This window comes from Sesamum indicum, linkage group LG3, assembly GCF_026168435.1.
Source record: "Sesamum indicum cultivar Baizhima isolate 11 linkage group LG3, ASM2616843v1, whole genome shotgun sequence".
In the NCBI taxonomy this organism is placed as follows: domain Eukaryota; kingdom Viridiplantae; phylum Streptophyta; class Magnoliopsida; order Lamiales; family Pedaliaceae; genus Sesamum; species Sesamum indicum.
The window spans coordinates 810,808-837,366 of record NC_142659.1 but is presented as its reverse complement, the minus strand read 5'-3'; the positions used below and the strand labels follow the sequence as shown (position 1 = coordinate 837,366).

The following is a 26,559-nucleotide window of genomic DNA, read 5'->3' as shown; positions in this document are numbered from 1 at the left end:
ACCTTATAATATTTTCATTATCTTCTTGAGAAGTTCTTTTTTAATGAAAAATATAATCATTTTCTTTCTATTCTTTGAGTTATTTTTTAATTTTTTATATTTTTTTTTATATTTATGACTATTTTGTTATTTAAGAGATTCTATAGCAAAAATTATAGTGTTTAATATCAATGATAAGTAAAATATTATTTTTAAATTAATGATTTACAAATTCTTTAAATGGTAAAATTAATATTTATCTATTCAAATGTTATCGACTCCATCAGATGTTGGACTCATTTAAATTAATAATTTTTTTGAGTCAAGTGATATCATATAAATATGATTTAAGTTGGTGTTTATAATGTAATATAATTTGCAATGATTTATGTTATATTTGTGCTACATATATATACATATATGTTTTTGTCCAGTTTATTTATCTCTAAAGATTGTTCCGCTTATTTACTTATTAGGTGAATTTTATTTTTAATATTTTAAATTATATATTTAGAATTAATGTATTCAAAACTATTTTTGCAAGTCTGCTTTCTAGTGAATAACTTTTAAATCTAGAAAAAAACTAATATATCACTTAAAAAAGTTCATGTTGACATAATTTTTTTATTTTAATACGTTTTTTAAAAAATATAAAAAAATAATTTTTCTTATTATGACTCATTAAAATAATGATAACAATTGATACCAAATTGAGTTCAAATAATTTTAATGGGTTCACATTTTTATAAAAATATCGTATATAAGAAAAACAATATATCTCATTTAAAATTCAAGTTGGCATTTTCAATATCTTTTAAATTTATTTTCTGATGTAATTTGAATAAGAGAATGCTAGTGTTGTAATTAAATAGAAGAAGAATTTTCAAATCTTTAAAAAATAAATTATAAATTTAGTATTTCTTTTAAGAATTTACAAATTGCATAATATCTTATTTTAGAGTTTATAATTTCCTGTATTAAAAAATCAATCAAATATTTTTCACTATTTTATAAAATTTTAAACATATTATAAAATATTCTAAAAAGTTTGTATACTCACACAACCTACCTATAAGTCCATGAAGATTTTTTTTTCTTTTTTCTCTAACTAATATTGGTAATTAAATTTTAAATTTATTTTGATACATTGAATAATGCTTTAATTCAATAAATACATTAGTGTGACTAACAACAATAAATAAATTATAATAATTTATATGAAGTGAGAATAATAGGTGAGATAAATATCAATACGTCTGACAGAATTTGAATTCATGACTTCAAATTTATTTTTGAAAATTAAGCTTTAGGCCCTTAGCCTATGCCTTGGGAATTTCTTAGTGGGCCTATTTAGCACAATTAGATTCAAGCCCATATCCCACCTGATGAATAAATTAAACTAAGAACTTGGGCCTCATTATTTTAGTAGACTGCCCCAATTATGAGCAAAAATTCACATAAACAAAAATCATAAAATAATATCTTATTTACTAAAAGAGTAATATTCAAAAGAATAAATTATATCGAGCTCTATTATGATCTAACATAATATCAACACCTCTTTATTATTTGAAAAAAATTACCAATATCCTCCTGATTTCAAAGACCGTCAAACAATTAACTCATTTTGTTTTCACCATATTTTTGTAGTGAACTGATTAAAATGCCTTTCTTGGAATATGAATTATAATTTTACTTATTTTCTGATTTTTTATAGACTAAGTGGATAATTTTTCATATTTTTTAAATTTTTTTCATCCACCTCGTCATAATTTTTACAATTTTAATTTTTTTTAAGTATCAATGTTTTTATCGAAAAAAACATATATATTATTCTAATGTAAGAAGTTATTCAAAATTAGGTCAAATAATACTCAACAATCATAAGAAAACTCCTAGAAAAAAAATAAATTATATTTTCATGATGTAATTAGTTCTAAAATATGGATAAAAATGATTACATTATCTAGGTATTAATCTCTAATTTGCTAAGCATGCATTTGGATTTGATATTATAAATTTCAAATATTTAATAATAAAGTATTTGGTTTTATTCATAATATTTTAAATTTAAATGGTTTGAAATTCTTCGTTTTTATTTCTGAATTATATTTTATTAAATATTGATAAATTCTAACTTCTTTTGGTATGAAATTTGATAGGGGGATATTTAAACAAAGATATTTAGAGACAAAAGCAACCCATAAAGATTATTTGATATCAAGAGCGCATGTGAAATTGAACAATTAGACGGACAATTAAAACTATTGATTCTTCTCCAAACAGGTACGGCATTTGCGACACACATTATTCATTTTCTCTTTGAGAATCGAGCTCCACTACTCACTTAAGCGTCGAATAGACTTCATTTTCATCCTAATGCTTTGATGTTCTTGCGGGCATTTCCTTGTTCTTTGAAAATTGCTTTTAGGATAAATTACCGTTCACCTCCCATAAGATTTGATAAAATTACGAATATCTCTTATTCTTTGAAAAATTATTATTATTCCTATAATTTTAATAGTCGCCTAACAAGTAGTTCATTCGTTACTCTATTTTCATCCATTTTTGTTGACGAATTCACCAGAATATCCTTGTGGACTAAAAATAATAATTTGATTTATTTTTAATTTTTTTTATTGACTAAATAGATAACTTTTTATAATTCTTCAAATTCTTCAAACTAGATAACTAGGGGAGATCAGTTGAGAAGCTGCTCTGTCGCTTGATCAACGACTATCAGCTTCATTCACACACACTGCGCGTGTTTGAAACTTTGTATGAATATATATGTATTCAGGGTTTCTGAGTTGTTTTTTGATTAAACGGAACAGATTTTCCAGAAGAACTGCCCGCCTGGTAGGTGTGTTCATTTTTCTATTTATTTTGTTATGAATGCTGATTTATTGAATGTTAATGCATGAAATATCTGATTGATGCTCTCTAATTGTTATTTGCTTGATTTTGATATTGGGTTTTTTTTTTTGTATATTTTTCTATTGTTTTCTGATCAGCTTGAGATTTTCGAGTTTGGGTTTCTTGTGATAAATATGATGTTTGGAGGGTGTGGTTGATTTCTTTGGTAATAGACATATTGCTAGGAAATGCTCAATTGCTATTGTTTTTTGTTTTCGAATTTCTTTTCAAGGTGATGTGCATTATGTTGTTTGGTTAATGCTACTTTGCATGTACATATATATACATAGTGATTTTGCTCTTGTTCTATTTGTCTTATAGTGATCAAACATTGGAAATAGGCTTTTGAGCGAATATTGATTAAGAGATATGAGAGCTTGGCTTGAAATGGCCACTTGATCCACTACTTGATAGAGCATAAGGGAAGCTTTTTGTACCCCCATGACCATGGAGTGTGGAGAAATCAAGTATTTGGAGCTTGCTTTGATGGACTTGTTTACACGAGTAATATTCGGAGCATTAGATGCTAAAAAGTTCAGAAATGATTATTTAGTGTATGACAGTGCAGCGTCAGGAGCAACAAGATTTATTAAATCTAGCTGGGTTAGATTGAGAGGTGAAATTATGAATCAGATTTCAGCAATCTTGGCTGCCAGAGAGGAAAGTCAATTTGGTGGTAATGCGTTTGCCGTAAAGTGTGCTGGATTAATGCGGTTGGTTGAAATTATGAAAGGCGAGCGTTACAACCAGAGCGCACAAAATAGGGACAAGGGAATACGGCGGGCGACTGTGTTGATATTGAGAACTTCATTTGGTCGGATTTTTCTGCTTGGGGGACTGCCGTTGAGATGCTTAGGCCATTGAGTAAGGAGTGGTTGAAGACCTTGGGTCGTGATTTTGATTTCGGGGAACTTGTGTGGGCAAAAATTGATCCTCATCCATGGTGGCCTGGACAGATCTATGATGAAGCTCTTGCTACTTTATCAGCTTGCCTCACAAAGGAAAAGGGTCGCATTCTTGTTGCTTTTTTTGGCGATAACACTTATGGATGGCTTGAACCGGAAAATGTTGTTCCCTTTGAGCCTCACTTTGATGAGAAATCAAAGCAGTCAGAGGATCATTTATTCTTGGCAGCTGTTGAAGAGGCCATGTTTGAGGTCAAGAAAAGATCTGCACTTGGATTGACCTGTAAGTGCTACAATCCTTATAATTTTAGGCCTACCGAGGTCCAAGGTTTTCTTGAAGTTGATGTGGCTGGCTATGGTGCTCGAAGTAAGTATTCTATCGAACAAATTAAGAAGGCGAGAAATGGTTTTAAGCCCAGAGAGATGTTTTCTTTTCTGCAAAAATTGGCTTTAAGTCCTGACATCGATCCCCAAAACAATTTTACTTTGACAAGGAATGTGGCAAGAGTTCTTGCTTACAGGAAATCAGTATTTGAAGAACTCGACGAGACCCATGCCCATGAATTTGAGGCACAAGCTATGGACCTTGAACATCATGCTGATATTTCATATGGCAAGGAAAAGCCACATCAAGGTATTACCTTATTTTGTGTGTTTTCCTATATGCTTTATATAAATAATTGTTTCGCATGTTTATGACTTTCTCATGTGGTAAACCATATACCCCACTCTGCTTTAAGTAAGATGATGTGATGTGAAGTTGAAAGTTCGGTGCTCCTTGAATTTACTTGCAAATGTTTGCAACTTGAATTTAAAGTGTATAGTTGTTTAAATACTCCGTGTCATCTATAATTATATGAGTCTTCTTATCGTGGAAAACCATTTGAACGCCTGTACGGTCCTAATATGTTTTACCGTGTCTTGTGGAACATACATGTCATTTGAAAGTGATGAAATATGCCAATCCCATTCAAGTCTCACTCAGAGTTCTCAAAGAGTGGAGACGCTTTGGTAATCATGGGAAAGTATTCTCCTTTATATTTACACTCGATGCCATAAACCTCTATTTGGTCTCTTGCTTGCATTTTCATGCGGTAAAGGACTTTTTTGCTTGGAGTCCTACATTCTTGGTCCCAATGCTTGTGACTTCTGATCACCCTCTTTGCGAAATCTTGCTGTTTGATTGTTGTGCAGACTTAGTGTCTTGTTCTTTCTGTTTTCTTTGAATAAATTCTCTTGAATTGTTTTAAGCCCGTTTTCCATTGGAAGAGCTTGAAGATTCTCCACAGCTTCCGAGATCTAGTGATCCACTTAAGATTGATGATAGAGCTAAACAAGTTAGAGTGGAAGTTCCAGAAGTCGGGATCCAAAACAATAATTTGAGAAAGAATGTCTCACAAAAAAGATCTCTTCAAGATACTTCTATGCCTCAGTTGCGTATATTCGACTCTGATGATCTCAGTCGGTCCAACAAGAAAAGGAGCAGTCCTGATGTTCATGAGGAGACAATTACAAAGAAGCAAACGAAAGGGAAGACAATTGACTCCGTAGTTGCACGAAAGAAAGTTGTCGACACCACTACTCAGATCTCTGAGGAGATCAAATTAGTACTAAGGCAACCACAACTGCAATGCATGAAGAGCGTTCAACCGAACAGACGAAATCTTTGATCGAGGATACTGAACAAACAATGATGATCATTAAATTTTCTCCTCATGCAAGAATGTTGTTTGTGCAAGATGTAAAAGAAGAATTCGCTGATTTCGGGCCCTTCGATGAATCTGCTGTCCGCATCTTCTGGACAACATGCCGAATTGTGTTCACATGCAAATCCAAAGTGCAGTCTGCATATCATCATGGCCTCCAAAAGAGAAACTTTTTTGGCTTGTCCCAGGCAAGTTACTAAATTCAATCTATAAAAGGTTCAACTGCTGAGTTAGCAAAATCAAGCAAGCCAAACATGCAGCTTCATCAAGAAGATCTTCATCAGGTTCGTATATTTCACATTCCCTTATTTTTGATTATTTTTTTGCTTAATTAAATTTGGAACAGATTGCAGAAAGGGATTAATCACAGTTAAGACAATGTGCATCAACTGGATTGAATTCTCTGTTGTAAATTCTATTACATTTAGCATATACAAGCCACGTAAGTTTTGTACAAGAGGTGTATACGTGCTAAATGTAATAAATGATACCTAAGAATTTACAACAAAAAAAAGGGACAATGATGTAAGAACAGTGACTTCTCATGTAGATTATTTGTGGTGATTTCATTGTTTAAGGTCTTGATTGGACTTTGTTGATTGAAGCCTTTTATGATCTTGCTGAAATCGCTTGGAGGCCATCACGAAGTAGCGAGCGGATTTGGAGGTCACTCTAAAACAGTGTGACTACGAGTTCTCCCAGCTGAAGGGGGAAGACGACAAGGCTTTAGAGAGTGTCGCCACTTGAGAACGTTGATTCGAGCGAGAGACGACCATGGGGAAGAAACTTTTAGCCTATGCTTCTAGTGTTGCTTTAATCAATAGGACAAAAGATGAGGTTATTTCTGAGTTCCAAACCTCTTAGGAATTTTAGACTATCGAAGCTGACAGGGCCACTCCAATCTACGAGAACACGGTTCATAACTGCCGTCGGGCTCTTCACAAGAGAGGTTGGCTCACTGAGGAGGATATCGGTCTTCTCGACCCCGAAGTATCAAAAGAGGAGGAGAAAGCAGATCCAGCTAGCGATGGAGTCCCCCTGGACTTGCGGGAGATAGCGATCATAGTTATTTTTCTTAGTATGTAGATGTTTTGTGTTTATACTTTATATGGACAATTTTGGCTCATACTAGAGATGTTGTATTTTGGATAGCTTTTTCCGACTTATGTAGTCGAATGTTTTGGTATGTAAACTATTAGGTGCTTTCTATGGCTTTCTTTCAACATATATAGTTGGGTATTTTGACATCTTAATCTGCACCATTTAGTACCTATGAAGTTAGCCATTACACTTGTTTAGTTGTTGCGTTGCTTTTTGGTTAACTTATATAGATTGTTGTGTTAAGGAATGGTTTTGCTCATATCGCAAAAATGTTCTTTCACCATCTTCAAGGGATGCAAAGTTTTTAGGGAGAATATTATTGATGGGGATCACAGTGAGGTTTCAACCATGGGGTCTTGGGGCGACCAATTGTTGCCTCAAGGGTCTTCTTAAAACTTTAGAGATCTCCATGTCCAGTCAATTTTAGTTGTTCAAACTATAACGAGAAAACTAATTTCATTACAAGAGTTTGCATTACAAAGTTTCAGGGGAGATTCAAAAAGGAAGGGGAGGAGGATTCATTAAGTTCCTACTCGAACTTTCTCCTATTACAAGTATTAGAGTCAAAAAAGAATTTCCCCTGTTCGGTGAACTTAGGAGTGATACTTGTTGAGGTTAGCAACGTTCCATGTGTGTGTGATGCTTGTCCCGTCTAAGCGTTGCAGTTTGTATGGTCCTGCATTTACAATCTTTATAACTTTGAAGGAACCTTGCCACTTTTGGCTCTAATTTTTCTAAATGTTTCGGCCTTTCCCATCATCGAGTCTCCTACTTGAAAATTTCTTGACTTTACCTTTGTGTTATATGCTTTCTCCATCTTGGCTTTGTACATTGCGGTGCGCATTGCAACCTTTTTCCTTGCCTCCTCAACAAAGTCCAAGTTCATTCTCAAGCTTGCTCATTGGAGTTTGCGTCGTAGTGTTAATACAAAGAGCTGCTCAATCCTCTACTTTATCATCATGCCCAATAATAAAATATAATACGTATACTCAATATATTGAGAATATCATAATTCTAAATAAATTATTTTCCGACAATCTTTCAGTATTTCCTTTATATTGAAATTGAAACTTGAGTTCTATTTTCTTCTAAATAATTAGACATTATAAATTTTCTAAATATATATATCTAATTTATTAATTAACTCATAAGAATTTATTTTATCAAACCACTCATATTTTTATAACTACCATTCTTATAACATTCATAAATTAAGTTATTACAAAGAAATTACATATCCCTTTTTAATAACCACAATATTTCTCAAATATAATTTTTTAATATTTCGTATATATAATTTTGTAATCTTTCTATTAATTATCATCAATTCTTCACTATTATAGTGATTAATTAACAACAATACATATAATTAGTATTTGGTTAATAAACTCGATTAAGTTGAGTAAATTAATTATAGCAATTTGAAAATCTAATAAATTAAATAATTTCATTAACCAACTATAACATTCTTATTGTACATGAGATATTTAATCAATCATTAATTTATAATAGTCAAAACTTATAAAAGTTTTCAGTTAAGTATTAAATTGAATAATATAAATTACATTCATTAATGAACTAATCAAATAATATAAATATATAAGTTAATAATAAATTTAAAATCAAATTCTTATATTTCCCTCCCTTAAAGTTTGGTGTAATTACATGTAAATCCCATGTGGTATGAAAATATTATATCTAGTACCCCTGATTTTTGCTTCTGTTTAACAAATAAGTTACCCCATTAGTCAAAACACATCGAATTTGTTGATATTAATAAAAAAAAGTTAAATGAAAATTGATATTTATCTTTGATTGACTTAAAACTGACTTATTGCAGTTCAAACAAATTTTTTCGTACTAAAATACTCTTATAACGGTGAATATATACCTCCCCACATGCATTAACGCGTTAAAACGTATGATAGTATTTCGATTATGAAACGATTTATTTAACCTGCTATTAAGTCAGTAATAAGTCAATTGAGGGTAAATGTAGATTTTTTTTTTTTAACAAATTCAGTGAATTTTGATGAATAAATGAATTTATTTGTTAGATGAAAACCTCAAGGGTGCTAGATGTAATTCAGTGAATTTACGTATAATTACACCAAACTTTAAGAGAGGGAGTGTAACTATCCCATGAAACTAATTGTCACTCTTCCAAAACAATAATTTTTGGATAATATACATAAATTGATTAAAAAGAGAATATAAATAGAATGTGAAAATTTCTTCCGATTAAGTCCTGTGCAGTGGAGAACAGTGGAGAAGCAGATCAGACACTTGATCAACGACTATCAGCTTCACCCACTGCGCGTGTTTGAACTTTGTATGAACGTATATGGATTCAGGGTTTATGAGTTTTTTTGTTAAACGGAATAGATTTTTCAGAAGAACTGCCCGGCCGGTATGTATGTTCATTTTTCTATTTCTTTTGTTATCAATGTTGATTTACTGAATGTTAATGCATGAAATTGCTAATTGATGCTCTCTCATTTTTATTTGCTTGATTTTGATATTGGGTTGTTTGTATATTTTTGTGTTGATTTCTGATCAACTTGAGATTTTTTTATCAAATTAAGAAGAATGTGAAAGTATAGAGTAACAAATGGTTTTGGGATAACAAGCTGTAAAGGGTTTAGGTTTCTTGTGATAACTGGGATGTTTGGAGGGTGTAGTTGAGGTCGGGATAATTGCGATTTTGGTTTTCAAGCAAAGCCACTTATGCAGATTTGATCCCGAAACCATTTCACCACTTATGCAGCTTTGGTACTGAAACCATTTGAGATTGCAATTTTGGTCCTCAAGCAGTTGGTTTTTTTTTGGCATTTTTAGCTATTTTGTTAATAAATTCCTTAAAGTTAAAGGAGGTTTCAGGGGAAATAATAACCATTTTCCTTCTATTTTCTGGTACTTTTTTTAAGTTTTGGTTTAATGCACCCATTTCCCATTTTTCATAAAGTTTCAAGAAAGATGAAACCAAAACAATGAATTTAAGCAATAAATTTTCTATTTAATTTTAACTTTAACTTTATTTATTTTGTCTTTATTTCTGAAATTTTCTAATCTATGGATAAAATAAACATGATAAAGCTAATATTATAAAGGCAATAATATAAGTATGATAAAATCAATATTTTGCGTTACACATATGTTCCAAGTATTGCATTATACCCAAAACAGAAATTTGACAATGTTTTGTTAAGATTATATAAACTAGTTGCTTAAATTCGTTTTTTTTCTTGGTTTTTTCTCTCTTGAAGCTCGAAGGAAAATAGGTGCAATTGGACCAAAGCTTGAAAAATGCCACCACATAGGAGGAGAATCACTATTTTTTTCCCTTCAAATGAAGCTTCTAATAACTGTAATGTTTTTATTAGTGGAAGGACTAAAAACACAAAAGAACAACAGTTTGAGGACCCAAACTGCAACTTTTAATTGTTTAAGGACCAAAATTGCATAAGTAGCTTTGTTTGAGGACTGAAATTGTATTTATCCTGGATGAGTTCTTTGGTAATAGACATATTGCCAGGAAATGTTTAGTTGCTATTGTTTTTTGTTTTTGAATTTCTTTTCAAGGTGATGTGCATTATGTTGTTTGGCTAATGCTACTTTGCATGTACATAAACTCACATAGTGATTTTGCTCTTATAGTCCTCTACTGTTTGTCTTATTGTAATCAAACATTGGAGTAGGCTTTTGAGCGAATATTGGTTAAGAGATATTAGAACTTGGCTTGAAATGGCCACTTGATCCACTACTTGATAGAGCATAAGGGAAGCTTTTTTGTACCCCCTTGAAGATGGAGTGTGGAGGAATAAAGGATTTGGAGCTTGCTCTGATGGACTTGTTTACACAAGTAAAATTCGGAACATCAGACGCTAAAAGGTTTAGAAATAGTTATCTAGTGTATGACAGTGTGGCATTCCTAGCGAGATTTATTAAATCTAGCTGGATTAGAATGAGAGGAGAAATTGCGAATCAGATTTCAGCAATCTTGGTTGCCAGAGAGGAAAGTCAATGTGGTGGTAATGCGTTTGCCATAAAGCGTGATGGATTAATGCGGTTGGTTGAAATTATTAAAGGCGAGCGTTACAACCAGAGCGCAGAAAATAGGGACAAGGGAATCAGGTGGGTGAGTGTGTATATATTGAGAACTTCATTTGGTTGAATAGTTCAGTATAGGGGACTGCCATTGAGATGCTTAGGCCATTGAGTAAGGAGTGGTTGAAGACCTTAGGTCGTGATTTTGATTTTGGGGAACTTATTTGGGGAAAAATTGATCCTCATCCATGGTGGCCTGGCCAGATCTATGATGAAGCTCTTTCTACTTTATCAGCTTGCCTCACAAAGGAAAAGGGTCGCGTTCTTGTTGCTTTTTTTGGTGATAATACTTATGGATGGCTTGAACCGAAAAATGTTATTCCTTTTGAGCCTCACTTTGATGACAAATCAAAGCAGTCAGGGGATCATTTATTCTTGGCGGCTGTTGAAGAGGCCTTATTTGAGGTCAAGAAAAGATCTGCGCTTGGATTGACCTGTAAGTGCCACAATCCTTCTAATTTTAGGCCTACCGAGGTCCAAGGTTTTCTTGAAGTTGATGTGGCTGGCTATGGTGGTCGAACTAAGTATTCTGTTGAGCAAATTAAGAAGGCGAGAAATGGTTTTAAGCCCCAAGAGATGTTTTCGTTTTTGCAAAAATTGGCTTTAAATCCTACCATTGATCCCCCAAACATTTTTACTTTGACGAGGAATGTGGCAAGACTTCTTGCTTACAGGAAATCAGTATTTGAAGAACCCGATGAGATCTATGTCCAGGAGTTTGAGGCACAAGCTGCGGACTGTGAACATCATGTTGATGTTTCATATAGCAAGAAAAAACCACATCAAGGTATTACCTTATTTTGTATGTTTTCTTGTATGCTTTATACAAATAATTGTTTCGCAAGTTTATGACTTGCTCATGCGGTAAACCATATACCTTACTCTGCTTAAGTAAGATGATGTGATGTGAAGTTGAAAATTCAATGCTCCTTGAATTTACTTGCAAATGTTTGCAACTTGAATTAAAAGTGTGTAGTTGTTTAAATGCTCCTTGTCATCTATAATTTTATGAGTCATCGTATCGTGGAAAACCATTCTGAACACCTGTACGGGCCTATTGTGTTTAACCATGTTTTAGTTGCATCTCGAGAATGGTTTTTGAGGAATTTTAAAGAGGATAACAATGTTAATGAATGGCATGCATTTGTTCTGTATATTCTTGAACCCTTCTATGATCTTGTGTTCTATAAATAGATAAGAAGTGATAGTATCTTCAAGTAGTAATGCATTTCATATTTAACACTAAGATGTAACAAGCATTTTCAGAAGCTGAATATCACAAGTCTGAAGCTCTTGCATTTACGAATAGCCTCCCCAAAGCTGAAGGCAACATGTTGTAAGGGACTTGTGGTGGAACATACATGTCATTTGAAAGTGATGTTTTTGGTTCTTAGTCATCTGTCATAAATATGACAATCCCTTTCAAGTCTCACTCAGAGTTCTCAGAGAGTGCAGACGCTTTAGTAATCATGGGGAAGCATTCTCCTTTTGTATTTACACTCGATGCCATAAACCTCTTTTTATTTTCTTGCTTGCATTTTCATGTGGTGAGGATTTTTTTGCTTGGTGTCCTACATTCTTGGTCCCAATGCTTCTGACTTCTGATCACCCCTCTTTGAGAAATCTTTGCTGTTTGATTGTTGTGCAGACTTAGCGTCTTGTTCTTTCTGTTTTCTTTGAATAAATGCTCTTGAATTGCTTTCAGCCCCTCTTCACTTTGAAGAGCTTGAAGGTTCTCCACAGTATTCTAGATCCAGTGATCCACTTAAGATAGATGATAGCGCTAAACAAGCTAAAGTGAAAGTTCCAGAAGTCAGGATCCAAAACAATACTTTGATAAAGAATGTCTCGCATAAGAGATCTCTCCAAGATACTTCCATGCCTCCGTTGCGTATATTCGACACTGATGATCTCAGTCGGTCCAACAAGAAAAGGAGCAGACCTGATGTTCAAGAGGAGACAATTACAAATAAGCAAAAGAAAGGGAAGACAATTGACTCCATGGTTGCAAGAAAGAAGGTTGTTGGCAACCAATACTCAGATCCCCGAGGAGATCAAATTAGCACTAAGACAGCTACAATGGCAAATCATGAAGAGCGTTCAACTGAACAGATAGAATCTTTGATCGAGGATACTGAACAGACAGTGATGATCATTAAATTTTATCGTTATGCAAAAATGCCGTCTGTGCAAAATATAAAAGAAAAATTTGCTGATTTTGGGCCCTTCGATGAATCTGCTGTCCGCACCTTCAGGAAGTCATCAACATGCCGAATTGTGTTCACATGCAAATCCAAAGCGCAGTCGGCATATCATCATGGTCTCCGGACAAGAAACTTGTTTGGTTTGTCCCAGGCAAGATACTACATTCAACCTTTAAAAGGTTCAACTACCGAGTTAGCAAAATCAAGCAAGCCAAACATGCAGCTTCCGCAAGAAGATCTTCATCAGGTTCTTATATTTACATCCCCTAATATTTGTTTATTTATCTGCTTTTTTAGTCAAACTGGAACAGATTGCAGAAAGGGATTAATCATGATTAAGACTATATACATCACTGGATTGAATTTTCTATTGTAAATTCTGTAGCATCGTCTATTACATTTAACGTATACAAACCACGTAATTTTTGTATAAGTGGTGTATACATGTTAAATGTAATAAAAGATACCTAAGAATTTACAACAAAAAAACCAATCGCCAATACCTCAAAAGGGAGAATGATGTAAGAACAGTGACTTATCAGATAGATTCTTTGTGGTGATTTCACTGTTTAAGGTCTGGATTGGACTGTTAATTGAATGAAGGCCTTTATGATCTTGCTGAAACTACTTGAACCTCGATATGTTAGTATAGTCGAGCACTGGTTATCGGTTATATATGGTAGCTTACTCATTGAGAACTTTGAAACTCACGTTCGATATATGATAACGGTTGAATGGCATATTCGTTCTTGAAAAATGATATATAGAATAAGTGAGAGTGTGATATCGCATTATACATCGACTAAGGATTGATATGATAAGTACAATACAAACCTTAGGTTCAGGTGTGTGTATTAGATGTTCTTTTTTCGAAGAGTTGTTCATAATCGATGCATATGATAGTGTTTGGGACCAGGAATATCAGTTGAATTTAGAATTATATTTAAATATCAGTGTGAATTGAACTCTGAATACAAATGTCAAATTTCAATAGGCTGATATTATTTTTTTAATAATTGAATTATAAAAAAAATTAATTAAAGTTTAATACTCGAATCTTTTATTAAATATAACAAAATAATTTAATTTGGTTCTTTAATTTAGCGTAGTTCAGGCTCTACGCCATGGTGGCTGAAATTACTATTAAGCCCTTGACAAAGTCTATTTATCTCTGCTTATGTCTATTCTATTGTATACATGTTTTCTCTCTGTCTATTTCACACACTCATCGTTTTCTCTCTCCAAAATTTCGATGTCCGGCGTTTTTTTGGGATTGGGATCGTGAAGATGGGGTGTCGTACACTGGATATCAGGCTTCAATATGCTAAGGATTTGAAGAATATGAACCCCATTCCAACGATGGATGTGTACGCCATCGAATCTGTCTCCGGCGGCCGTAAGAACTCGAACCAGACGACAAGAGCGCCGGCGGAGACGGTATTTGCGGAACGAGTGGCGGCGTACCCGATGGGCGGACGTAGTTGGCCGTATCCGGCGAAGCCGCCGGGAGTCTGCCCCCCCCATTACCCGGCGGCGGTGCAGGAAGTTGGAAGATTTTATCCTCCGCCTCCGGCCAGGTACACACATGTTGGAGGACTTTATCCTCCGCTACGGGGGTATGCTTACCCACCGCCTCCGCCTCCGCCGCCGCCGCCTCCTCCTGGTTATGGGTATCCACAGCCGCCGCCGCCGCAGCGTGGGTACGGGTATCCACTACTGCCGCCTCCGCCTAGTTACGCTTATCGGCCGCTGGCGTTGGAAGAAGCGCCAAGGAAGAATATTATTGGGCGGTGGGATCGGTGGTTGGTTGATCGGAGATATGATATCTGATGCAGCTGCTTTTTGACGGAACTAAAATTTTATTTTATTTTTATTTATCTTTTACTTAAAACATTTTTTATATTATTATGTTGGGAGTAATAAATTTACAGTTAAGAATTTCAAACTCATAATAATAATTTTGTTGTATTTGTTTGGATTATTCTGTGTTAATTTGAGATTTTTTAGGGGCAGTTTGTTTGTTTCACTGTGTTTGTTTTCATTTTCAATTATCTATGGGATAAATCAAAACATATCCAATGTTTGCCATCATACAAAAATATTTTATTTGAGTGTTTTTAACTGTTTTGGCATAAATACATACGTATACATAAATATATATAAAAAAAACATGATTTGACAATGAACAATAATTTTTGTCTCCCAAAACACAACATTAAACATGCAATATTTATTTTAAATTATCTCCAAAAATAAATTCAACCATATATACTACCTCTAACACATACTTATTTATTTTTATTTTTCTCTCTCTATCTCCATAAAACACAACAAAACACTCTGAAAATAAATCCAAACATTATGTTTGTGTTTTCATTTCCGATTTTCAATTTTTTAAACAGTAATGAATGTAGAACTATATTTATTTATACATATTTTTATTAAAAAGATATTAACAATTTGACATCATAATTTAATATAAAAGACAATCTCATCAAATAATTCAAAACATATTTTTATTTCACATAAATTTATATAAAATTCAAAGTACATATTTTTCGTTGAAAATAAAAGTACAAGGTATATACATTTATTCTAAAATTCTTTCTCTAAATCATTAAAATTATAAGTTTACGTTTTTTTATTTTCTTCAAAATTTTATCTAAATGACCAACTACATTAAATGTTCTGGCAATTTATCTATTAAATGACCCACTGAATTAAATATTCCACTGGCAAATTTGTCCAGAACCACTTTAAATCCCTGTAGTAAGAAAACACATAAATTGTAATAAATTCCCACCAAACGCGGACCAAAATTCAAATTCAATCATCGGTCCTACCATCTTATATCTCCTGATAAATAAGACTGTAAAGTATAATAATATGTCACGCATTTATTGTAAAAATATTGTGTGTGTGTGTGTGTGTGTGTTGAATCTTTGGGGTGTAGCACTTCTAATGGCACTACGATTTGATACCTCCAATTATAATACTTTTTTTTTTATATATAATTAAACTCGTTTTGTAAAATTTTTTAAAAAGATCATTCTATTTTTCACAAATATATCACATAGACATCAGATTTTTAAATACTACACTAAAATTTGGTATTTAATACTTTACTATAGCATTTATGAACATATAAAAAACGGAAAGGTAAAGTTTCTAATTTATAATAAATCTTTGAAATACAACAAATTAAGTTTATTATTTCTGTAGTTATGTAGTTAGAAATCCCAACTCTAGACGATACTCCTGACTACTTAGTAATATTGATGATCGGGCTTATGATCTAATTCGGTTAGATACTGTGACTTATCTCCTAAATAATATGTGGTAAGGTGTGAGTAATTATCAATAAGTATAACTAATTAGCTTATATATACATAAGTGTACGCAATAAAACCTATTTCATGCAATGACGCCAACCAATAAATATTCAACATGCAATTATCATAAATCATGAAGTAACCAATACAATAATCATATATCCATCCATAATACAATATAGGTAAATTACATTTTGCCATCCAAATTATACCTATTTTTACACTTTGGTATCTAAATTTTTTTCTTGTTGTCAACTTACCATATCAAATTTGCAAAATTTACACTTTACCATATATGATCGTTTTTTTATTGATTTTTTATTGGAAAAATATCACATGCTGTACAGATGTGAAAAATATCACATCACATAACCTATCAATATCTCATGTGCACTGTATGTGATTTTTTTTGCAAAAAACTTTTTGAAAATATAGTTATAAATGACAGAGTGCAAAATTTCGTAAAGTTGAAATGATAAGTTGACATAAAAAAAATTTAGATGCCAAGTATAAAAACGATCATAGTTCAAATGGCAAAATACAATTAACCTAACAATATATACTAACTCATTGTTTATTTTCTCAGGGTCTTGCTTATCTTAGTTGGAGTACATAATTCAATGATTTTGCCGACTCTCATCATATAAGCGCCGACACAAAGTACCCGTCGTATGTGATATCGTTACACCGACTAAGTGTGTAGCAATCTTAGCATAGGAGATCACATCGAATATGACACATCCACATCACCCTAGTGTGAGTCGTCAATACAAGATATTCCACTACACGGAATACCCCGAGCCCTTCGCGCCATGGTACCTAACTGCATTATTCATTTTTCTCATATCACATATCATATAATAAATCATAGCGTCATGAAAACACATAACTCGTCATTAATTATATCATTGTAAACCATAGAATATGCCCCAGTTAGATAAGGTATCTCTTTATTTTGAATTCACAATGTTTCCATCAATAATTTCATCCAATAATCAATTTCCCATCAATAACGTCATTGTCCAACTTTGTTCAAGAATCAAATGTAATATAACACAATAATCTATCAATCTTTACTATACACACATAATTGCAAATAAACACATAACGACAACTTGATAGAATAACAACGTAGTCCAAATAAATAATCAACAATTAACAATCAAATATACCAACAAGTGTATATATATAATGATGTGGTAGTGATTTTGACTAACGAGAAAATTACCCTCACACAACACTCTGGGGTCTAATTTTGGTCTAGTGAGAGAATTCTTTAGTAGTGGATGTGTAGTCAAATCATCCATAGTAACTTGTATTAAAAAATATGGTATTTTTAGGGGAGTTGGGAATTTTAGAGTGTCGTAAAGTGCATGTATTTATGGTATATTTTAGGAGTAAAAATTATTTTTGTACCCTTAATAGTAATTTGATATTATAAATATATCCATTATATAACCCCCACTCCTAAAAAAGTTACTAGCCCTGTGGAGGATGTAGTTCAAGAGTAAGAGAAAACAACTACCAGAGGGCCTCATTAATACATAGAAGGGTGTGTGGGAGCCTCTTAAGTGCCATCCCTTCCCCACCCCTAAAACATACACTCTATCACATCAAGTAAGCCAAGCATGGCTTCCAAAAGTTAGTTCACTTCATTCTCTCTTCCTTACATTTCTTGTTTCAGTTTCTTCAAAGAGTAGTGAGGGGTTAGTGAGTGAGGAATGTTGCAACGAGGGTAGCTCAATGTGGATGGGACGGGGGGAATATCGGGGAGCAAGAATGGTCGGGCCGAGGTAGCGTGCTACAGCACGTGAGGTGCCGCGAGGCTAGTTTGAGGCGATGCCTTGAGATGGGGGGGAGGCCTCCTCTGCTAGCCCCAGGCAATGTGTCAGGGCCTAGCGAGGCGGCCTTGCCAGCTACGAAGGTTTCCCCTGCTAGCTTGGCATTGGCTCAAGTTGGGCCGGCGAGGTTCCCCCTCCCACTAGAGTCTGTCTTGGGGCTCCTGTTCCTCCATCTGATTCGATGTTTCGTCAATGGAATGACGTCCTTAATATTTGAAAGGGTATTATCTCGATCATATTAGGATAATTATAGGTTTACCTGAGTGCCCTTCTTTTGATTCAAGTAATCACTTAGAGGAATCGAACGACTTTGACTAAGGTAATTCAAGAGGTAGTGAGTCTCATTCCAATGATGTTCATGTTCAGGAGGAAGTATCCAGTAGTGAGGGTGAGGACGTCGTATATGAGGATAAAGAGGAGGAGGCGAATGTTTCCGATGTGGTAGGGATACTGAACTTAGTAATGGCCTTAGGCGTGGGTGGGGAACGTCGTCAAGGAAAGGAGGTCTCCCTAATACCTGTGTGGATATTGGGACATGTAATAGCACACTTAGTAGTGAAGAGCTCTAACTTATTTGATGGAAGATTGGGTTGCCCTCTACTCATAAGTTTGTTTCTCCTTTTTACAGCAAAGGATCAGGGAGCGCCTACCGAGAGATACTTCATTGTTTATGCTGCTTATTTTAGTATCAATTTTTCTATTCCCCCTACTCCTTACTTGTAGAGCTGTTTCCAGTTATGGTCTTTATATTAGTCAGTTTACACCTAACTCTCTCATGTGTTTTGAAGTGTTCCGACATAGTTTCAAAGAGAAGGGGCTTCCCATTACTTTAACTATTAATAGAGTGTTTGAGTGAACTTACAAGCTTCTAAAAATGTATTATAAGATGTTTAAGGGTTTGTAAGATATTCAAAAGTGTTTAGAGTTTTATATAACTTAAAAATAAGATGTTATGAGTCTATAAATTCTCTCTTTTTTTTTAAAGAAAAAAGAAAAAAACTCCCGACTAACTTTTAAGATTTTAATAAGCTCTTTCAATCTTTCGTCATGTTAACTGAAAAATTGCCATTATTGATATCTTTTAAACTCCATAATTTTATTTTATCTAAATATTTTAAAAACTCGTTCTTAAAATAAAATTTGATATTTTATAAATTTTAAAAATACTTTTACCAAATATATGAATTTACAAGATGTTTAAATAAGCTCAGCTAAACATCGTCTAAATTATATTTTATTGGCTTAATTTCCAATTATTTTTAAATCTATGATAAATACTTTCGAAAAAATAATGCGAATGAGTTTGAAATTCAAACCACACATGGAAATCAAATATATCCAAACCCGGGTTGGTTTTATTTCTAGATTTATATTTAAAATTTTGCTGTTTAAGTGTTGCTATCTTGTCATTTTTTTTAATTACACATAACCCTTTTGAAGTATAGTATAATTATAGATACACTTTATTTGATTTGAAAAATTATATCTACTATCTCTAAAATTTGCTTCCGTCTAACAAATTAGTCCCTTTGTTAGCCAAAATACTGAATTTGTTGGTATTAATAAAAAAAATTGAATGAAAATCGATATTTATTATCGATTGACTTTTACAAACAAATCTTTTCTAACTAAACTATCTTTCTACAGATAAAAATACATCTCCTTACAAATTTAAGTTCAGAAAATTATAACTAGAATCTCTCCATTGTCGTTCTTATCGATCTCTTCAAATGCAAATTCACGACCTGAGATCGATTTAAAGGACTTTGCACCAATGGGGAAAAGTTTTATTCTCATATTATATTTCGAACCCAAAAGGTATAAAACTTTTAGAGGGTGTTTGGCGAAACTTTTTTAAAATATTTTATAAGGTTCTACAAGATTTTAAGGCTAGTTTCTTTGTTTGTATTTTCATTTTTAATTTTTAATTTTTTAAACAGTAATGAACATAAAAATATGTTTATTTATATATATTTTTATTGAAAATATATTAATTTGGCGTCAGAGTTTAATATAAGAATAATTTCACAATCTACAAGATTGAAAATACATATTTTTCATTAAAAATGGTACGTACATTCATCTTAAATTTTTTTCTCTAAATCTTTAAAATTCTTAAAATATATGGTACATTTACTCTCCATTTTGTCTGACAATTGTTCATTTTGTCTTTGATTTTTTTCAAAATCTTATCTAAAATGGTCCACTATATTAAATGCTCTGACAATCTGTCTCTCAAACAGCTCACTGCATTAAATTAGCCTACTGGCAAATTTGTCCAATACCACTTTAAATACGTTATCAGAATAAATTCCCACCTATTGCTGACCAAAATTCAAATTCAATCATAGACCCTACAATCTTTTATCTCTTGATAAACACGACGGTAAAGTATAATAATTTCCAAACATTAATAGGATTCAAATGCATAAAATTTTTAATTTCAACAACTAAATTTAAGTCTATTTAGTCAAAACATTGTGTGTGTGTGTAATCAAAAGATTGACATTTAAGATGTTGGAATTTGGGCTAACATGTTGATGTGGAAATTTTGGGTAATGTCAAATGTGGGATTTGGACCCAATTTTGGGTGTGTATGGGGTTTGGACAAAGAACAATATTACATCAATTTACCAAATATTGAATTAAAAATTAGAAAAAAGATAGTGCCAATCTGGGGTGTAGCATCTCTAATGTTACTATGTTTTAATACACTAAAGTTTGGTATTTAATACTTTAGTATAATATTTATGAACATATAAAAAAAGAAAACTAAAGTTGCTAATTATAATAAATCTTGAAATACAACAAATTAAGTTAAATATTTCTGTAGTCATGTAGCTAGAAATTCCAATTTAAGATGACACTCCTGACTGCTTAGCAATATCAAAGATCGGGGGCTTATGATCCATTTTGGTTAGATACTGTGACTTATTTTCTAAAAAGTATGTGGCAAGGTGTGAGTTGCTTATTCTCAACACAATACTTCGAGATCCAATTTTCGCCTAATGAGAGAATTTTTTTGTAGTGGATGTGTAGTCAAATCATGCACATTAACTTGCATTAAAAAAAATATGATATTTTGAGTATTTACAGGATAGTTTGGAATTTTAGAGTGTGTAAGATGTATGTATTTATGGTGTATTTTAGATACAAAAAATATTTTTGACCCTTTAATTTAATACACAAATATATCCATCATATAGCCCCCACTCTGATACAGGTTACCAGAGTAAGAGAAAACAACTACTAGAGGACCTCATTAATATATAGCAGAGAGGGAGGGAGGGAGGGAGGGAGGGAGCGTCTTAAGTGCCATCTCTTACCCACCCCCAAACGTACACTCCATTACATCAAGTAAGCCAGGCATGGCTTTCAAAGGTCAGTCACTTCATTCTCTTCTAAGTTGAGCTTAGCAGGCTTTCCTCTTGGACTGAGTCTGTTGTAGTAGTCTCCCTTCTTGGGTCAATCCTGACTTTTTTGGATGGACCGTCTCTATCATGGGTTGACGGGCCTGACTTGAGCTTAGAGTTTCTCCTTGGGCCAGTTGCTTTTGGGCCACACCCATCAATAATTATAAACCTTGCAAAAAATTTAAAAAAAAAAAAATAGAGAGTGGCTTACAGGCGTTTGAAATGAGAATGAAATAATATTTTGAGCTATTTGAATGCACAAAATTACCCCTCTCTTATGTAATTATACCATCTCTCTATTAGTTTTGATTAATTTCTTTATTTTTGTGAAATTTCTAAGCGGAAACTAAGGGTGAATGCATAGCAGAGCACATTGAATTGTGTAGAGCAATTAATCGAATATGCTGAAAAACTGTAACTTCTTTTCTTACATATAGAGGCACAAAAGGAAAAGGTGCTATTCTAATTTAATAAAGACGTGTTTACGATTACTCCAACGGCATTTTGCAGACTGCTTCTTCTTTGTTAAGCAGATATAAGGGCCTAACTGTTATTATATTTTCACAAAGAATGCAATATCTCGAAAATTGCATTTAATCCTCTCTTTTCGAAATAATTATTTCTGTATATTTTTGGATAAAATATACATAAATTGATGGGGGGAAAAGGAATATAAATACATAATGTGAGAATTTCTTACTATCAACACCCGTACAGTCCTATGTAGGGGAGGTCAGTGGAGAAGCCGCTCTGTCTCTTGATCAACGACTGTCAGCTTCATTCACACACACTTGCGCGTGTTTGAACTTTGTATGAATATATATGTATTCAGGGTTTGTGAGTTGTTTTGATTAAACGGAACAGATTTTCCAGAAGAACTGCCCGCCCGGTAGGTGTGTTCATTTTTCTATTTCTTTTGTTATGAATGCTAATGCATGAAATTCTCTCTCATTGTTATTTGCTTGATTTTGATATTGGGTTTTTTGTATATTTGTCTGTTTTTTTCTGATCAGCTTGAGATTTTTGAGTTTAGGTTTCTTGTGATAAATATGATGTTTGGAGGGTGTGGTTGATTTCTTTGGTAGTAGACATAATGCTAGGAAATGCTTAATTGCTATTTTTGTGTTTTTGAACTTCTGTTCAAGGTGATGCTCATCATGTTGTTTGGTAATGCTACTTTGCATGTACATAAATATACATAGTGATTTTGCTCATATAGTCCTGTACTATTTGTCTTATAGTAATCAAACATTGGAGAAGGCTTTTGAGCAAATATCAATTAAGAGATATTAGAGCTTGGCTTGAAATGACCAGGTGATCCACTACTTGATAGAGCATAAGGGAAGCTTTTTGTACCCCCTTGAAGATGGAGTGTGGAGAAATAAAGTATTTGGAACTTGCGTTGATGGACTTGTTTGCGCGAGTAAAATTCGGAGCATCAGATGCTAAAATGTTCAGAAATGGTTATTTAGTGTATGACAGTGTAGCATCAGGAACAACAAGATTTATTAAATCTAGCTGGATTAGATTGAGAGGTGAAATTACGAATCAGATTTCAGCAATCTTGGCTGCCAGAGAGGAAAGTCAATGTGGTGGTAATGTGCTTGCCGTAAAGCGTGCTGGATTAATGCGATTGGTTGAAATTATGAAAGGCGAGCGTTACAACCAGAGCGCACAAAATAGGGACAAGGGAATACGGTGGGCGAGTGTGTTGATATTGAGAACTTCATTTGGTCGGATTTTTCAGCCTGGGGGACTGCCGTTGAGATGCTTAGGCCATTGAGTAAGGAGTGGTTGAAGACCTTGGGTCGTGATTTTGATTTTGGGGAACTTGTGTGGGGAAAAATTGATCCTCATCCATGGTGGCCCGGACAGATCTATGATGAAGCTCTTGCTACTTTATCAGCTTGCCTCACAAAGGAAAAGGGTCGCGTTCTTGTTGCTTTTTTTGGCGATAACACTTATGGATGGCTTGAACCGGAAAATGTTGTTCCCTTTGAGCCTCACTTTGATGAGAAATCAAAGCAGTCAGAGGATCATTTATTCTTGGCGGCTGTTGAAGAGGCCATGTTTGAGGTCAAGAAAAGATCTGCGCTTGGATTGACCTGTAAGTGCCACAATCCTTCTAATTTTAGGCCTACCGAGGTCCAAGGTTTTCTTGAAGTTGATGTGGCTGGCTATGGTGCTCACATTAAGTATTCCATTGAGCAAATTAAGAAGGCGAGAAATGATTTTAAGCCCCGAGAGATGTTTTCTTTTCTGCAAAAATTGGCTTTAAGTCCTACCATCAATCCCCAAAACAAGTTTACTTTGACAAGGAATGTGGCAAGAGTTCTTGCTTACAGGAAATCAGAATTTGAAGAACCCGATGAGATCTATGCCCAGGAATTTGAGGCACAAGCTGCGGACGATGAACATCATGCTGATGTTTCATATGGCAAGAAAAAGCCACATCAAGGTATTGCCTTATTTTGTGTGTTTTCCTGTTTGCTTTATATAAATGATTGTTTGGCAAGTTCATGACTTGCTCATGCGGTAAGCCATAACCTTACTCTGCTTTAAGTAAGATGATGTGATGTGAAGTTGAATATTCAATGCTCCTTGAGTTTACTTGCAAATGTTTGCAACTTGATTTAAAAGTGTATAGTTGTTTACATACTCCGTGTCATCTATAATTTTTATGAGTCATCTTATCGTGGAAAACCCTTCTAAACAGCTGTAGGGGCCTAATATGTTTAACCGTGTTTTGGTTGCATCTCAAGAATGGTTTTCGAGGAATTTTAAAGAGGATAGCAATGTTAATGAATAGCATGCATTTTGTTCTATATATTCTTGAACCCTTCTCTGATCTTGTGTTCTATAAATAGATAAGGAGTGACAGTATCTTCAAGTAGTAATGCATTTGATATTTAACACTAAGACGTAACAAGCATTTATAGAAGCTGAATATCACAAGTCTGAAGCTCTTGCTTTTACGAATAACCTCCCAAAGCTGAAGGCAACATATCACAAGGGACTTATGGTGGAACATACATGTCATTTGAAAGTGATGAGCTTTGGGTTTTTAGTTATCTGTCATGAATATGACAATCCCTTTCAAGTCCCACTCGGAGTTCTCAGAGAGTGCAGTCGCTTTGGTAATCATGGGGAAGCATTCTCCTTTTTTATTTACACTTGATACCATAAACCTACATGCGGTTTCTTGCTTGCATTTTCATGTGGTAAAGGATTTTATTGCCTGGAGTCCTACATTCTTGGGCCCAATGCTTGTGACTTCTGATGACCCCTCTTTGAGAAATCTTGTTGTTTGATTGTTGTGCAGACTTACTGTCTTGTTCTTTCCATTTTCTTTGATAAATGCTCTTGAATTGCTTTCAGCCCGTCTTCCACCGGAAGAGCTTGAAGGTTCTCCACAGCATCCTAGATCCAGTGATCTACTTACGATTGATGATAGAGCTAAACAAGTTGAACTGAAAGTTCCGGAAGTCGGGATCCAAAACAATAATTTTAGAAAGAATGTCTTGCAAAAGAGATCTCTTCAAGATACTTCCATGCATCAGTTGTGTATATTCGACTATGATGATCTCAATCGGTTCAACAAGAAAAGGAGCAATCCTGATGTTCAAGAGACAATTACAAAGAAGCAAAAGAAAGGGAAGATATGATTCCATGGTTGCAAGAAAGAAGGTTGTCGACAACCATTACTCAGATCTCCAAGGAGATCAAATTAGCACCAAGACAGCCGCAGTGGCAAATCCTGAAGAGCATTCAACTGAACTGACAGAATCTTTGATCGAGGACACTGAACATACAGTGATGATCATTAAATTTTCTCGTCGTGCAAGAATGCCGTCTGTGCAGGATGTAAAAGAAGAATTTGCTACTTTTGGGCCCTTCAATGGATCTGATGTCCGCACCTTCAGGAAGTCGTGCCGAATTGTGTTCACATGCAAGACCAAAGCGCAGTCGGCATATCATTATGGTGTCCAAAAGAGAGACTTGTTTGACATGTCCTAGGCAAGTTACTACATACAACCTTTGAAAGGTTCAGCTACTGAGTTACCAAAATCGAGCAAGCCAAACATGCAGCATCCACAAGGAGATCTTCATGAGGTTCTTATATTTACATTTCCTAATATTTGTTTGTTTTTCTAGATTGTAGAAAGGGATTAATCATGATTAAGACTATATACATCACTTGATTGAATTTTCTATTGTAAATTCGTTGCATCTTCTATTACATTTAACTTATACAAATCACGTAATTTTCGTATAAGTGGTGTATACATGTTAAATGTAATAAAAGATACAACATAATTTACAAGAAAAAAATCCGTTCACACATACCTCAAAAGGGACAGTGATGTAAGAACACTGACTTCTCAGGTAGATTCTTTGTGGTGATTTCAGTGTTTAAGGTCTTGATTGGACTTTGTTGATTGAAAGACTTTTATGGTCTTGCTGAAAATACATGAACCTAGAGATGTTAGTATAGTTGAGCAACGGTTGTATATGGTTGTTTACCTGATTGGAACTTTGAAATTCAGGTTAGATTTTAGGACAGCCACTGAATGACATCTTGGTTCTTGAAATATGATATTTAGATAGAAAAGCAAAATAAACTTACACAAACCAGACATGATTATCAACTATCTGTTAGAAGTAAGAACTGATAACAAACATATAAGTTTTGATTAAAATAAAAAAATTAAGTGTAACAATTAAAAATTCTTTTACCACGAGTTCATTCAGGATGCACTCGGTAGATTTGAAGGCAATTCTCATGAGTCGGGCAAGATAGATAGAATATAAAATTTTCAAAATAAAAAATTCAAGATGTTGTATTGAAGATAGAAGCCACGATAGAGGTATTAAAAAAATTCTTTCTTAGGGAGGAAAGTCAAGTTCTCGATTTTGATCTTGAATCTCAGTATATGTGTACGTATTTATCCCATTTTATAAATTATTATAATTTATTTATTATATTTATTTTTATTAATCATATTATTGAATTGATGTATTGTTATTAAAATTGAGTTACTGTGATTTATTTAT

At 33.6% G+C, this 26,559-nt stretch overlaps 3 protein-coding genes across 7 annotated transcripts; all 3 read left to right on the top strand.

The window, feature by feature from the left end:
* Positions 1-2,204: 2,204 nt before the first annotated feature.
* LOC105156895 (PWWP domain-containing protein 4) lies at positions 2,205-6,777 on the top strand. 3 transcript variants are annotated; one of them, XM_088878268.1, is made up of 4 exons: positions 2,205-2,265; positions 3,217-4,434; positions 5,052-5,790; positions 6,112-6,777. In XM_088878268.1, the coding sequence occupies exons 2-3, from the start codon at positions 3,744-3,746 to the stop codon at positions 5,468-5,470; spliced, it is 1,110 nt and encodes a 369-aa protein (XP_088734394.1). In that variant the 5' UTR covers positions 2,205-2,265; positions 3,217-3,743; the 3' UTR covers positions 5,471-5,790; positions 6,112-6,777. The 3 variants fall into 3 exon arrangements, with proteins under 3 accessions (XP_088734394.1, XP_011071450.1, XP_011071451.1); XM_011073148.3 differs by lacking the exon at positions 2,205-2,265 and adding an exon at positions 2,603-2,838; XM_011073149.3 differs by lacking the exon at positions 2,205-2,265 and adding an exon at positions 2,603-2,842.
* Positions 6,778-8,833: 2,056 nt separating this feature from the next.
* On the top strand, positions 8,834-14,944 carry LOC105156894 (uncharacterized). The gene is made up of 3 exons (XM_088878955.1): positions 8,834-11,501; positions 12,420-13,165; positions 14,206-14,944. The coding sequence occupies exons 1-3, from the start codon at positions 10,811-10,813 to the stop codon at positions 14,746-14,748; spliced, it is 1,980 nt and encodes a 659-aa protein (XP_088735081.1). The 5' UTR covers positions 8,834-10,810; the 3' UTR covers positions 14,749-14,944.
* A 6,448-nt stretch (positions 14,945-21,392) lies between these two features.
* On the top strand, positions 21,393-25,725 carry LOC105157059 (PWWP domain-containing protein 4). 3 transcript variants are annotated; one of them, XM_088878331.1, is made up of 3 exons: positions 21,393-21,472; positions 22,746-23,962; positions 24,883-25,725. In XM_088878331.1, exons 2-3 carry the CDS (start codon positions 23,272-23,274, stop codon positions 25,167-25,169), a joined length of 978 nt encoding a protein of 325 aa, XP_088734457.1. In that variant the 5' UTR covers positions 21,393-21,472; positions 22,746-23,271; the 3' UTR covers positions 25,170-25,725. The 3 variants fall into 3 exon arrangements, with proteins under 3 accessions (XP_088734457.1, XP_020548111.1, XP_088734456.1); XM_020692452.2 differs by lacking the exon at positions 21,393-21,472 and adding an exon at positions 21,493-22,393; XM_088878330.1 differs by lacking the exon at positions 21,393-21,472 and adding an exon at positions 21,493-22,397.
* Positions 25,726-26,559: the final 834 nt, after the last annotated feature.

Bases quoted from the DNA above. Each gene is read 5' to 3' on its own strand.
- LOC105156895 (XM_088878268.1), top strand. From the start codon at position 3,744: ATGCTTAGGCCATTGAGTAAGGAGTGGTTGAAGACCTTGGGTCGTGAT. The intron at 4,435-5,051 runs GTATTACCTTAT...AATTGTTTTAAG, and splicing joins CAAGGAAAAGCCACATCAAG to CCCGTTTTCCATTGGAAGAG.
- LOC105156894 (XM_088878955.1), top strand. From the start codon at position 10,811: ATGCTTAGGCCATTGAGTAAGGAGTGGTTGAAGACCTTAGGTCGTGAT. The intron at 11,502-12,419 runs GTATTACCTTAT...AATTGCTTTCAG, and splicing joins CAAGAAAAAACCACATCAAG to CCCCTCTTCACTTTGAAGAG. The intron at 13,166-14,205 runs GTTCTTATATTT...GGGATCGTGAAG, and splicing joins CGCAAGAAGATCTTCATCAG to ATGGGGTGTCGTACACTGGA.
- LOC105157059 (XM_088878331.1), top strand. From the start codon at position 23,272: ATGCTTAGGCCATTGAGTAAGGAGTGGTTGAAGACCTTGGGTCGTGAT. The intron at 23,963-24,882 runs GTATTGCCTTAT...AATTGCTTTCAG, and splicing joins CAAGAAAAAGCCACATCAAG to CCCGTCTTCCACCGGAAGAG.